General features: G+C 34.9%; 1 protein-coding gene across 1 annotated transcript; it reads left to right on the top strand.

Moving 5' to 3' along the window:
* The first annotated feature begins 1,160 nt into the window (after positions 1-1,160).
* DMRTA1 (DMRT like family A1) lies at positions 1,161-13,848 on the top strand. The gene is made up of 2 exons (XM_001373977.3): positions 1,161-2,036; positions 10,841-13,848. Exons 1-2 carry the CDS (start codon positions 1,400-1,402, stop codon positions 11,680-11,682), a joined length of 1,479 nt encoding a protein of 492 aa, XP_001374014.2. The 5' UTR covers positions 1,161-1,399; the 3' UTR covers positions 11,683-13,848.
* The last annotated feature ends 1,481 nt before the right edge of the window (positions 13,849-15,329 follow it).

Below are 15,329 nucleotides of genomic sequence, written 5' to 3'. Positions count from 1 at the left end.
AGTAATCAGCTTAACATATTTCCTCATCTGTAAATGGGATATAATAATATTTTGGACTTGTCTTATAGGAACAAAAGAGTTAATATAAAGTATTTAGCAACCTTTAAAATCATTATATATTATAAACACATATAGATAGTATTCTAAATCTTTTATATGTCTATCATCCATCTATCTTCTATTAATCTACCATGTGAATATCTATATCTATTATTAAATTACTATAAACTTTCTGTATAGGGATACGAAAGTTTTGGTGGCATTAAAGATCAAAATGATCTTGTCTAGCAATTAAGGACGAGTCCCAAGTGCTATCCTTAAACGGGAAGAGAAACAAAGACTGCTTAGAAGAGACTATAATTCTTTATAAAGTCAAGCAGAGTGAATCATTTATTCTCAGAGTAGCATTGTGCACGCTTTTTGCTTTAATTGTAAATGGTTTATATTCTGAAGTTTTTTCCCACTTTTAACAAGATTGGTACAATTGAATGTATTTGACAGAGGATACAGTCAAGGGTAGGTGGCAGGTGGGAAAAGCAGGATTCTTAGGGGGGAAATGGGTAAAATCTTTACTACAGTGTTAGTGGGACTTTCATTTTCGATTAATTTTTTTTAAATATACGGATTGGTGGGGGGCAGCATTAGATGGGGAAGACAAATAGGAGCATCTGTGGGTGTCCATTCTTTAAAAGACTGAATGGAGAAAAATAACACTGTAAATGTTTAACTTAAGCAAAGTAGACACAGATTTAAAGGAAATAGAAAGTCATATTAAAGATCATGCAAACTTGCTCTGGGTACACAAATAACTGGAGACTCAACATAAAAAAGAAGGTGCCTCTATCTGAATGTTAGGGTGGGTTGGGGAGGGTGCCATTGTGTTAGAAAAAACCCTTTTAGAAATTCCTGAAGTGACAGCCAAAAGAAAAGATACTGAGATGGAGATGGGGCTTGGTGCGTTCCTTTCTTTCGCCACCTTCAGCCCCCCCACCCCCCGCCCAGTACCGCCCCCAAACCCACGTCGGTCGATCTTCACTTTCAGCTTCACGCCCTCCTCAGGTCTCACTGCTTTTCAAGGTGATTGGGGATGGGCGTGGTGCCTCTTCCACTCTAGCGGGCAGTGGTATTAAGTGCACGCACTGGGAGAGGAAGGAGCGCACCAGGCAACAGGAGGCGGCCCCCTCAGTTGCAGTCATTCAATTTTCCAGCTACAGAATCTGAGGTCCCAGATTTGATTACGGAAAGAGCAGACAACTTTGATTCTGGCTGGGTCAGAGGTAACCCTGCTAAGTGCTTAACTCTCCTATCCCTCCTCAACTTTAGGAGGGGCTGGCTGTGAGTAGCACCAAGAAAGTTAACCTTTCTGACTTGTCCTCTGTCCCAACATAGCGTCCTAGGGATGGAGGCTGCCAGCGGGAGCAGCAGTGACACTAGCAGGCAGGCCTTGTCCTCCGGTCTGGTGGCCCCCGCTACAGCGGTCACTTCCTCCTCATTGCCCATGGCCTCCGGGATGGCCATTCCTCCAGCTTTTCTCCGGCCCCCTAGTCTGTTCTTGAGGGCAGCAGCAGTGGCGGCCGCCGGGAGTGTAGCTGGTCCTTCTGCGGCGAGACTGGAGAGGGGGGTCGGGGCCTTAAGCTGCGGAGGCTACCCGCGGACACCAAAGTGCGCCCGCTGCCGCAATCACGGAGTGGTGTCTGCGCTCAAGGGCCACAAGCGTTTTTGCCGCTGGCGGGACTGTGCCTGCGCCAAGTGCACCCTGATAGCTGAGCGCCAGCGGGTGATGGCCGCTCAAGTTGCGCTCCGCAGGCAACAGGCACAGGAGGAGAACGAGGCCCGCGGGCTGCAAAGGCTCCTCTACCCCGGGCAGGCCTCTGGCAGTCGGGGAGCTGGAGGCTGTGCAGGCTCGGAGATTTCCCCAGCAGCAGGGGGTGGTTCGGGGACTGCAGAGGGGCTAAATTTGGGGACTGGGGCTTTAGGAAGCCGACGAGCAGTTCCCTTCGAGATTTTCCACCCAGATTATCAGGAGGAGAAAAGAGGTGAGTTGATTTCCCCCTTGTTCACAACTGGTTGCAATATTGTAAATGACATGTGCCAAAAGTTGAGTTGTACTTAAAGTATCTCCTATGATTAGATATGTACTATTAATTTTTTTAGGGGGGAGAAGAGGGGCAAGACGCTTTTTGCTTTGAAAAAAATTACTTAGAATCTACAACAAATCGTTAAAAATCAGTTAGCAAATGCTAGGTAACCCAACAAGGATGTTTTGAATAGCATGAGCTAATCCACTCGGGGATAGCATTGTTTCTGTGTTCATACAGACTGAAAAGAAGAAAAAAATGACATTAATGACCTAGGGGCCAAAGTGACTCCCGGGATTTATGTTTCTCCTACTGTTAATTGATTTGCATGACTGAAACAAAACTTTCCAGTCCAGGATGTAAGAGAGTTGTGTGTGGTAATGGGGCAGGGGTGGGGGCTGATTAAGGGAAAGGATAGGTTTTGAAACATATATCAATTCCTGCGAGTTTTTCCTGTACATTTTCTGATATTAGCTAGTTGGTAGCCTGGCATTGTTCTTTTGATTCTACTGTAAGCCTACGTCAGGACTCAACTCTTGGACAGTATCATTATGGATATTGCTTTAGATTTTTAAAAAGGGCCTTTAGAGATTAGTTTGTTTAACCCTTTTGTTTTACATTTGAGTTAATGGAAAATTATGAAAATGGAAGCGATTTTGTGGAGTAAGAAGTAGAGTCAGAATGAAAACTCATCTCTTTATTTTAGCTAAACTAGATCTTAACTTGGGGATTTGGCAAGAATTATAGACCACATCAAGCTGCTTTCTTTAAAAAAAAAAAACAACTATTTTGGTCATTCTTTTGATTATTACCTCTTTATCTGTTGTCATCCTTTAGAGTATATATTTAAAAAAATAGTAGTCTCCACTCCTCCCTAATAATACAATTAAACTTTTCTGACTCTCTGAAGTCTGGAAAACATTTATTTATAAGACAATATTACTTCTACCTAAAGTGTATCCAGTTACTGTTGTTGTTTTCTTAAGTAGTGTAGTAGCATAATAGTAAGCTACTTTGCAGTTGACTATCTTACTTACTTGAGGTGTAGGTGAAACAATAATTTTTGAAAAAAGTCTACAATTACCTCAAGCAAGTGGAGGGCTATTAAAATTCAAATTGTTTGCAGTGGGATTTTTTATAGGGCCTACTAGTGGTGAAAACACATATTTTAATATTCTGATAAAGATAATCAAACAGAAAAAATATTGATTTAATGTTGTTCACTGGAAAATAGTTTCTTATAAAAGATAATTGCAATTCTTGGGCTTATGTTTCCATTATAGGCAAATAACTGCTATTTAAGAAAAGGGAATTAAATGAAGGAACTTTGTGTGTGTATATGAATATATATGTTACCCATTACAAACATTCTATTTTTTTTCAATTAAGACATAGAAAACTTTAATACCTTTCTTTTGGAAGGGTGAAGAGTGTAAAAAATCAAGAAATTAAAAGATAATGAGGTTATTAAAGAAAGATAACAATAAGAAGTAGGAGTCAAACTTCTTACAACCCATTAAACGATTCTCTAGTATACTACTTAAACTTTTATGATTGCCTAATATATAAGAAAAAATATTTCTACAAGTTTCACAAAACATTTATATTTATTTATAAATTATATAATGTTTTGCTATTCTGGTATGTTATGTATATTATAAAACATAAGAAGAATTTAATTTTAAAGATTAAACAAGCATATTTAAAATTTATTTTTCCTTTCATTAAAATATTATTAGAATTTTGAATATGTTATTATTAGCTTTTGAATATGTCCATTATTTTAAAAATATTAATTAAACACATCCTGGTTCATTAATATGTCTTACTATGGGGAAAATGAATAATCCATAGAGAAAATCTCTGTTAACTCTTTAGTGTTAACAATTTGCTTCAAACTACTCTGTACACTATAGATTAGATCTTATCAGCTATATATGGATCAAGTAAACATTTCAGTCTCAATCCATATTTTATGTCTTGGCGAACTTTATTACTTTTCATTTTAATTATTTTTGCTAGCATTTGTAATCATCTCCCCTCATCCCTCTAAGGCCTACACCAATTATCATATCTTATTCTTGACTCCTACTGTTTATGAATAGCACCTGATTTGCTGTAAACAAACATTGAAGGCTGGACAGGACCTATATCTTACTATTGACAGGTGGGAAGTACCTAGTGTGTGAGATAATATTCTTAAGAAAGTCACTTTATTAGAATTCACCACTAAAAAGAATAAATTATTGGAATGGATCTATATCTTCCCCCTTTATCAAACTCATAAGTACCATCTCAAGTGTTACAACTTCATACCCTTTATTCCATTAGGAAATCCATCTGTTCATCTGATCTTCAAGCTCTTCCCCTATACTTGATGGTTACTCAGATTTTAAATCTTTACTTCAGTTAGAGATAGATTTCCAAGAATGATTTTTTGTTTGACCACCTTTTCCTTGATTTTGGGATTCTGAGGTATCTGACTTCTCAGTGTTATATCCCTACTTTATGACAGGATTATTTATTTAACATATTTAGCAGCAGTTCTTTATCCAAATGGTCCACAGTTGACTGCAATAGAGGAGTCATTTTCTGACAAGCTTAAAAAAATGGTCCAAGTCTATCTTTACTTGGGGGGCACTCTCTAAATGTCAGCATCAAATATTACATTTGAGTTAAGGTAACTAGATGGTACAGAGTGCTGGGTCTGAAATGAGAAAGACCCAAGTTCAAATTGGTCCTTAGACCCTTAACTATGATTGTAGGCAAGTTACTATGTCTGGCTCAGTTTCCTCAAGTATAAAACGGGACTAAAAAAAGCACCTGCCACCCAGGGTGGTTGTGAGGAAATGAGATAATATTAGTGAAATGTTTAACACAGTGACTAGAATATAGTAATCACACATTTCATGATCTTTCCTTTCCTTTCTTTCTAAGGGCTAGATCATTTGTGTACCCTTCTCTTGATATCTTCCATTTCTCTTGGTTTTGTTTATTCCTGTTAGGTTATAGCCTGGGCTAGGCAGTCACAGATAGCCAGAATAAGAGAGGTAGTTCTTGGGGTCAGCCCAATGATTTATAATCTAGAGCGCTGAAAATTACATAGATGCATGAAGCTGCAGGATTCCATTCATTTTCTCCACAAAATGAAACATTGAGGAGCTATTGGAAGAGCTAAGCAGGACACTGAAATCTGCTCCAGTATGTGGTTTTTCTGCCAACCGTTTCTGCCTCTTTCTGAATATCCATCACAGTTAGGAAAAAAAAAAAAAGACGAGCTAGTTTTTTCTTGTCCATGACCAGATGTCATATAAATTCCATATGCCAAAGGGAAGGCGTGTACTTAAGTGTCATCTTTATTTGGCTCTTGATATAATGCTAGGTTTAGTGTGAAATAAGACTTCTTTGATTTTTAAAGAAATATTAATAATGAATTTCAGTATTTTCTGTTGAGGCTTCTTCTTTCATTGTTCTCTTCTCCATAAAGTACTCTTCAAATTCCTAATTTTCTTAAAGACTCAGTTCAAGTGACACTTCTATATAAAGCTCTTCTTGGTCACCACAGCTGCTAGTGCCCTCTCCCCAAGTTATATTAAACCTTTTTTTTTCTATGCTCATATTTTTACCTGTTGCTTCTGCTGAAAGGTTGGAAACTTGAGAGCATGATTTTTTTTTCTTATTTGTCTTTATATCTTCATTTCCTAGTATAGTGCCTGAGACATAAGTAATTTATAAATACTTGCTGATACCTTTCACCAAGACTAAGAAAAAATCTGCTATTGCTCCTGTCTCTATCAGTACCCCCTCCTCCACAGCACCTTTCCTCAGCTTTTATTTGTTCTAGCAAGAACAAGTGCCTAAAACTTGGAGGAAAATGGAGATGACCAGTGGCCCCAAGGTCAACTTCCAGCCCTTGGACCTCATAAGCCATTTTGGCCCCAGATTTCTGAGCTATCTAGGTTATGACTGTAATCTCTGCTTCTTTTGCCCACTGGCAACACTGGTCCAGGCTCTAGGACTAAACCTAATAAATTCTTTCCAGATGGGGTGCTGCAACCCCCTGCTGCCTGACCTGGACCCCACCTGCTTTTCAACTTGCATCTGTCCCCACTACCACTACTTCCTAATCCTTGGAGGGAGGTGTGGAAAGAGAAAAACAGATGGTCTATCCGTTTCCTACAGCTGATGGCTGGAGAGTTCTTGGCCAGAAACTAGACCTGTTCAGATGTGTGAAGCCCTGGAATTATATTATACCCCTAATTATGGATTACTTTCTCCATTGCTCAGAGCAGGATTTCATAGACATTTTTGGATCATGAACTCCTTTGGCAAACTGGTGAGACCTATGGATCACTTCCAAGAATAAAGTTTTAAAATCTGGTACTGGATAAGAAATAGAAAAGTAGATCAGTGGAACAGAACAGAATACAACAAATGGTTATAAAAGTATAGTAACCATGTGCATGACAAAAGTGAAGATCCAATTTTTGGGGATAAGAATTCACTATTTGGTAAAAATTTTGGGGAAAACTGGAAAGCAACATTGCAAAAACTAGATATAGAACAATATCTTAATTTTTTAAATTAAATTAAATTAATTTTTTTAATTTGAATTAATTTATTTATTCAATTTAGAACATTATTCCTTGGTTACAATAATCACATTATTCCTCTCCCTACCCTCCACCAACCCTTCCCCCAGCTGACATGCAATTTCATTGGTATTACTTGTGACCTTGATCAGAACCTATTTCCATGTTGTTGGTGTTTGCATTAGGATGTTCATTTAGAGTCTACATCCCCAGTCATATCACCCTTGACCCATGTATTCAAGCAGTTGTTTTTCTTCTATGTTTCTACCCCCACAGTTTTTCCTCTGAATGTGGATAGTGGTTTTTATCATAGATTCCCCCAAGTTGTTCAGGATCACTGCATTGCCACTAATAGAGAAGTCCATTACATTCGATTGTACCACAGTGTATCAATCTCTGTGTATAATTATAGAACAATATCTTACACCATTTACCAAAATAATATAAAGATGGAAATATGGCCTATGCATAAAGGGAGACATCATAAGCAAATTAGAACAGGGAACATATTGCTTATTTAATTTATGGATAGGAGAAGAATTTATAAATAAAGAAGAGATCAAAAGCATTTTGAAATATAAAATGGATAATTCTGAATACATTAAGTTAAAAGGGTTTTGTACAAATAAACTAATATAACCAAGTAGAAAGAAAGCAATGTTAGGAAAAAAATTGTAGACAGTTTCTCAAAGGTCTCATATATGAAGTATGTAGCAAACTCTGTCAGATATATAAGAAGGATCCATTCCCCAATTGATAAATGATCAAAAGGTATAAACAAATAGTCTCTAGATGGAGAAATCAAAACTATATATAAGTATATAAAATGTTTAAAATCATTATTGATTAGATAAGTGTAAATCAAAATAACTCTGAGACATCATCTCATGCCCATAAGATTAGCTAAAATGCTACAAGGGTAAAATGATGAATGTTTGAAGGGATGTGGAAAAATCGGGGTACTAATACATTGTTGGTGGAATTGTAAACTGATCCAACCATTTTTACAGAGCATTTTCGAATCATGTGCAAAGAATTATAAATCTATGTATGCCTTTTGACCCCACAATATCACTATTAGCTTTATTTCCTAAGGTGTTTGGGGGAAAAAGAAAAATAATCTATATGTTTTAAAAATATAGTAACCTTCTTTGTAGTGGAAAAGAACTAGAAATTGAAGGGATGCCCATCAATTGTAAAATGGCTAATGGAAAATGGCAGTTAGTTAGAATATTACTGTGCCATAAGAAAGGATGAGCAGGTTAATTGTGGAAAACGATAGAAGGCCTACATGTGAAGAGCGAAACAAAGCAGAATGAAGAGAACAGTATAAACCACAACAGAAATATTATTTGAAGAATAACTTGTGTATGCCTACTTCCAGAGAAAGAACTGATAAATGGAAATAAGGTGTAGTTTTATATTTGCATATATATTTTTGATAAATGATGTCTTCTCTAATGGGGGGAAGTGAGAGGCAGAAGTAGTTAACTGAGTATTTTAATGTAACAAAGAAATAAATTAAATTTAAATGAAAAACACTTATAAAATCCAAAGGATTTCAGAAAACTTATTTTGTTGGGTAAAAACAAAAAAAATGGCAATGTCACAGAGTCAAAATAAAGAACCCCTGACCCCAAGGTAGGGGATTCCACTTTGTAGATTACTATTTTAGTGAACCAGAGTTAGGTTTGGTTGCTTTCTTTGATTAGATGTTAGTGCAACCCTTAACTTCTATCTTAGAATTAATACTCAAAATTAATACTCAAAATCACTGCAAAGTTAGAGTAGTGATAAAGGCCAAGCAGTTGGGATTAAGTGACTTGCCCATGGTCACACATCTAGGAATTGATTTTCTTTTAAAAATGAACTTTTAAAGAAAAGAATAAACTTTGTTTTTGTTGCCTAACTGCTTTTATTTTGTCCAGGGACTATATTTAAATATATATTTTTGAGGAAGTACAATGTATTCAGTTGAAGATACTCAACTAGGCTCTGGTTAATGATGATAATAATAAATGATGAATAAAATATTATTTTCCCCCACAGATTTTTATGATCAAATATGCAAGAGAACATGCATATATACACATATATACACACACACATATATGTAACTAATAAAAAGTGATGTGGTAATTGTCATAAGAAGAATGAAAAACCTTCAGTGGAGTAAGGTGTACTAATGATAACTACAAAACTTAATTAAACAGATATCAATTCACTTGTCACTTAAAAGAAATATATTTCATAAATGGATTAAGGCAGTTACTTTATATCTCTGTAGAAATAAATTATTAAAGGGATAAAATATTAAAAGTTTTAATTTTTCACTTGATACACATTCAGCTAACCTTGTAAGAAAGAATGAAGCCCAGAATAACATCAATCACTATGTGAATAATTTTAAATCATATTATTTTATGTACATTTGTATGTGTTATGGGCAAAACAGTTCTGAGGTCTTTTTGGATTCAAAATGTCATATAGTCATTTAAAGTCATCTTTTAATTTTTAATCAGTTATTTTAAAAATACCCTCTACCCCTCAATGTTAGAATCAATGCTAAGTATTGTTTCCAAGGCAGAAGAGCCATAAGAACTAGGAAGTGGGGGTCAAGCCACTTTCCCAGAATCACAATCAGGAAGTATACACCTATCTGCCTTCCATATAGCCTTTTGATAATTTTTTTAACTTCTTCCCCACATCCCAGATGTTTAAAAAAATTTTATAAAGTGTGGGTTTTTTTTGTCAGAAATTAGGAATACCCCTTTGAAAAAATTGGAATCACTTGTATTGCCACAAAACTAAAACATGGAGTTATTGCTTTAGACAAATATGAAATTTTAGTGAATAATATTCATAAGCCAGGCAAGATTAAGTCATGTCATTTTGAGGACAACCCACTGAAGAGGCATCCTGAATAGTTATATTATTTCTCCCTTTTGCATGTAAAGATACCTGACATGTTTTTGGAGCTCAATTAGAAATTTAAATTAAAATAATTCAACATAACTAAATAATAGAGTATTGGTGGTGGTTCTCAATTATTTCTTTCTAAATGAAATTATTTTGGTGCAACTGATTTCTAAATGTTTGGTATATTAATTTTCAACTTGTGGCAGAAAAACAGTCCTAATTTTGTTATTAACCAAATTTAAAGTGTTTCTTTGCTTTTTTAAAAATGAAAACAACACTTAAAAGCATCTTTGAAAGCTCAGAGAGTATTGTCATTTATAATCAGTGGTGACATTTTATTAGAAAATATTCATTTGCCAACTAATTTATATTTCAAAAGAGTAGTAGAGGAAATCACCTCTTAGAAAAATAGAATGCATATACTCATCAATAGTAAGGAAATGTTCATTATTTCTTCTATTAATAAAGACTGAAAAGTCCACTTTGAGCCTATTATTAAAATGTAGTTGCTTTTCTCCACTTTCCTATGTATATTTTCACTGTATATTCCCCTATACATTGCATGGAAGATAGCATGGTAGATGATAGAAAGCTGATCTCATTTGAGTCTAGGTTCCTTACTGTGTGATCTTGGGCAATTAACTGCTTTGTGTTCAAGGGGAATTTCTAAGATTACAAATTAAAGAGAAGATATAGAACTGTGTTAGTATGAAAACTCCCTTGCCAGGAGTTTCCCCCACTGATAAAATAACAAGTTTAAAAAAAATAAAAACTGAATTTTGAGAGTATATACTAAATAATGAAAGCCAAGGTTTTGACCTTAGCGTGCAGATTTTCTCAAGCCAAAATAAAGTTAGCTTCTTTTAGCTCATGACTCAACTTAAATAATTTTATTTTGTTGTTTTTCATCATGTGATAATAAAAAAAATCTTTCTGTTTCACTTTTAGTGACTTTTATTACTATTCAAAACCATAAGTAGAAGGTAACTATTTTATTAATATGAATTAGAAAATATTTGGTCTTATGAACAAAAAATACTTTAAGAAATTTTAAAAATAGGCTTCTTTTTCTTTTTCTTCATCATGTCTTTTAAAAAGGTCATTAAGGTGAGATATGCATGAAATTATGGATTATAAAGAAATACTACAAATAAGCAATGTATGGATATATTGGTCTTAGTTATAATTAACAACTGGCTTGAAACTTGACTGGAAAAGTTTATGCTTAATTTATTTTTTTCTTTCTTTTAGATTCAAAGGTGCAGAAAGTTGGTTCATACTACAATGGCTTAGATGGTCCAATAACCACATCACATCAGCTTTCTTTGAGATCTCCTGAGTCCACTGGAACTAATGGAGATGATGAAGAGAAGCCATCTGGCTCAGAAAACTCCGACAAGGAAGAGAACATTCAGTCCCCTCACCCTGAAGAGCAATCAGAAGGTACAGAGAGTCCTAGATCTTTGTCATCTTCTGATATGGAATCAGGAAATGAAAGTGAATGGGCCAAAGACTTTGCTGCTGCTAGGTCCAATCTTCCGACAATTTCTTCCAGGCCAAGGGATCCACTTGATATTCTTACTAAGGTTTTCCCAAGTTACAAACGCAGCCGGCTAGAAAGTATTCTGCAGTACTGCAAAGGAGATGTAGTCCAAGCTATAGAACAAGTATTGAATGGAAAAGAACACAAACAAGACACTGTAGACCTTGCAAACTCAGTGGGAACTGAACTGACTGCTTTTCAAAGAACTAATTTTACCCTAGCTGGCCTCGGAATAGGAACACTAGGAAATAAATCTGCCTTTTCTCCTTTGCACACTAGTTCTACTCCATTTGGTGGTGATCCAAATCTCTATAGCCTAAATCCTAGGCTAGGTATCAGTCCATTACGCCTCTCGTATTCCTGTCCAGGAAGAGCACTGTCTGGTTTTATGTCTCCCTACCTAACATCTGGGCTGGTTCCAGCTTTGCCTTTCCGGCCAGCTATAGATTATTCATTTTCAGGAATGATCAGGGATGCCTCTTACTTTCCCAGCAAAGACTCAGTGACCAGTAGTGGACTCTATTCCAGATTAAATCAGGAAAACCAATAATTTTTTTGGTTAATTTTCCCTTTTTTATGCAACATTTTGGGAAGCATGCAAGGATTGCTAATGTTATGACATCTGCTTCAAAAATATTATTTTCCTCAAGCAGTAGAATGATGCTTTCAATTTGACCAGACTTCCCTAATTTGCTTTTCATGAAAGAAGCATTTGAAAATGAAGAGTGCCTTGTATGACCATGTATTAAAAATGTTATATTTCTAAGGTGAAATATTAGAAACCACATATCAACAATAATTATGAGATTTGTTTGCTTTTCTTTCTAAGTGACTTTCTGTGAAAAATTGCTTTGAAAAATTGTAAAACTGAAATATATTTTGGTAAAAGGTAGTTTTGTCTTTAAAATACTTTTGTAGTTGGGAAGCTATCCAGTGTACTGTAAATTGTTGCAAGTTAAATTTTTACTCTGAGTTGGGTAATTAAGATAATTCTAAGAAATTTTAATTAATTTTCATTTTCCACCTTTATTTCATTTTCCCATAAAGGGTAGAATTTAAAAGTTTCATATCCCTGCCAAAGAGAGTAATCATTTAGTGACAGGATAATAATCAAGGCATTTAATTCTCTCAGCAGCTATGTTTTCTAACCTGATTGTTTTCCATTCATACCAGTAATCAATTGGGGATATTAAGGCCATATTTTTCCATACTTTTTTCTTTTTAGATTTTTCCCTTTAACTAAACTTTCCAGGTTTCCAAGACCCAAGGTTAATCATGACAGGTAAGAGGGCACCATCTCCTGGCCACTATCCTCTATTACAACTCAGGTATTGGACAAAAATAGCTTTTGAAATGGGAATTTCAAAATGAATCCATTTTACAAGAGAATTATTTTGTAGCAAGCTACTTAGGGCTTCAATTTGTATTTAAAAAGTTATAACTATCATAAGCCAGTATTCAACTCTATATTAAGATTGACAAATCACTTAACTTTTGATAGGAATGATTCGATTGAAAGGAAAAGTAAAACTGACTATTGAAAACTTCTAAACTGGCTGCTTAGAGATGTTTTTGCTTAGCAATAACCATTGAGAATAAAAAGAAAAGAATCTCTGAAGTATGATTTCTTAATATCTTTTTGGCTCTTTGTTTCATGAACACCTTTGGCAGTCTCATGAAGCCTATGGCTCTCAGTAATGTTTTGTTTTCTACATTCATATCTGAAGGAAATATTAAATTTCAGTTAAAGGTTACTTAAAACAAAGACATGATTTTTTTCCATCTAAGTTCCTGGATCCCCTAAAATCAATCAACAGGTAGTTTAAAAAATCTTCATGAAAAGAAAGATAAAACTACATAAAGCATTGTAGCATAACTTTAGGAGGTAGCTAGGGTCAGGGAGAGCTGAATTCAAATCCAACCTCAGACACTTCCTAGCCATGTGACTCTGGGCAAGTCACTTAACCTCTGATTGCCTGACAGAAGGATCCACTGGCAAAGCAAAAGGCAAACCACACCAGGATCCTTGCCAAGAGAACCTCATGGATAATTCTAATACATGAAGTCACAAAAATCAGATATGATTTACTAATAATGATAATTCTCTAATTTACACAAGAGGTTTCCTCCACCTCAATAACTTTTAAAAATATGTATTCTCTAGTGTTAATTTTTAAAGAAGAGTTTGTTTCAGAGTCATTGATATCAACTTCAGTGCAAATATTAATATAAGAGAAGTTTTGAGGTTTCTTCATAACTTGTAAATTTGAAGAAAACATTTGTCTCACCCCTTGTCTTCATTTGCTCAATGAGAGTTGAGCCAATATACTCAAAGATTCACAAAGGATGGTCCCAGCCCTGCTAGCTTTAGCAGCATTGAGTATTGATTTGTTATTTTTTATTGATTAAACATCTACAGTTTACACTACATTGTACTAGAATACTCTGCTATCAAGGAGCTGATATTCTGCTGAATTCAGTGAGATGTGTATTTCTAACACATTTTATTGACAAGTAGCTTGTTGAGTTGCTGTATTTTTGGTACCCATTGCAATTTTTATACAAGATTATATGTGATAATTGTAATGTTTGGGAATGTTAAAAATCTTAGAAAAAAATTAAAATTTGATATTAATTTATTACAAATGATTTAGAAGTTTAATACTTAATGAATCTGTTTCAATTGGATGACAAAGTAAATTGGACTAATAATGCTCCTATTATAAGAAGTGAATAAATGAATCCTACCTTATAATTATAGTCATATATTCAATAGAGATAATAATAATAATTTTAATGACTAACATTTTATACTGCTTACTCTGTGCTAGAAACTGTGCTAGTCACTTTATGGATGGTATCTCATTTAATTCTCACAGGCTTGGAAGATAGGTGCTATTCTTATCCCCATTTTACAGAAGAGAAAATTGAGATACAGAGTTTAAGTGAGGTGCCCAAGGTCACATAGTATATGTTTGGTGCTTATTTTGAACTCAGGTCTTCCTTACTTGAAAACACTGATCATGTGCCTAGTCATGTTAAGATTTCTAATTTGATTTTTACAAGTCAATATTTTAACTTCTTACAGATATAAGTTTAATATTTAATATTAAGTTAATATTGAGTAGGACCTAAGAGGTCATCTAATCCAATATTAATATTTTCATGACAAGGAAAAAAAGGACCAGGAGAAATAAATGGCTTGTTCAAGGTGACTCTGTGAAAACCAATGTTCTCTGGCCTCTATTCATACTGATACTTAAAAAATTTTTTTAATTTAATTTTATAAAAGTTATCTGACAAAATACAAATGCAGATATACTATTTTAGTTATAGTATTTGGCACAATAATTACATTATGTACAGTTAGTGCATTCTGAGTAAAAATTTGAAGTCTTTGCAGATGGTTAGAGAGCCTGGATAGATGGTTGCATACAATGTGAAGTATGGTCTCCTGGCTAGAACTGACTAGATATAGGGGCATAGGCGAGCTGGTAACCACTCAGTTTTTATTCAAAATGGCTGAGCCTTAGGGAATTACAAAGCTCAATGGTCATCTTTTCCATATACAGAGGGCATGATTTTGGAGGTCCCGTGCTATGGGTGCTGGGCCCAATGAGGAGAAGCAAAGCAGATCTCAAGTGGCCCAAGTGGATGCCTGGATGATATGTGAAACATGGGATAGAGAGGCATGAGTGAATACTCACAGGAGGAGGAAATGGAGACCCATACCAATAACATACTTTGGCCCGAGTTTGTACTTCAAAGTAGTGACAGAACTGAGAATGGAACCCAAGCTTTGTGGTTTTTAATCAAAATTTCATTCCATGATATCTTCCACTTCCAGGGAAATGTGAAACCTTAAGGAGTAATCATCACTTAAGTTATATACGGTACAAGTTCTAGCAGAGAATGAAGTATCTTAGAATTGGAAGATATTTTAGAGGACACTTGAGGTCTCTTGTGTAGCTTTAGCTCCTTCCAAATTATAATTATTAATTTTTTAATTTTAATTCTAAATGTATAACAAGTACTACTCTGTCCATGGCATTGGAATAATTTTAAAGAATTTTAGAGAATTCAGTAACATAAAATCACCAGCCCACAAATATTAGTTACTAAAGGAACATATGGTAGTAGCAGCATTTCCCCCTTGAGGATTTTTATTTATTGTTTTACAGATAGTTAATGCAACAT

This window comes from Monodelphis domestica, chromosome 7 (genome assembly GCF_027887165.1).
Source record: "Monodelphis domestica isolate mMonDom1 chromosome 7, mMonDom1.pri, whole genome shotgun sequence".
Lineage (NCBI taxonomy): Eukaryota > Metazoa > Chordata > Mammalia > Didelphimorphia > Didelphidae > Monodelphis > Monodelphis domestica.
Note: the sequence above shows the minus strand (reverse complement) of the source record. Positions and strands in the feature narration are given on the sequence as shown.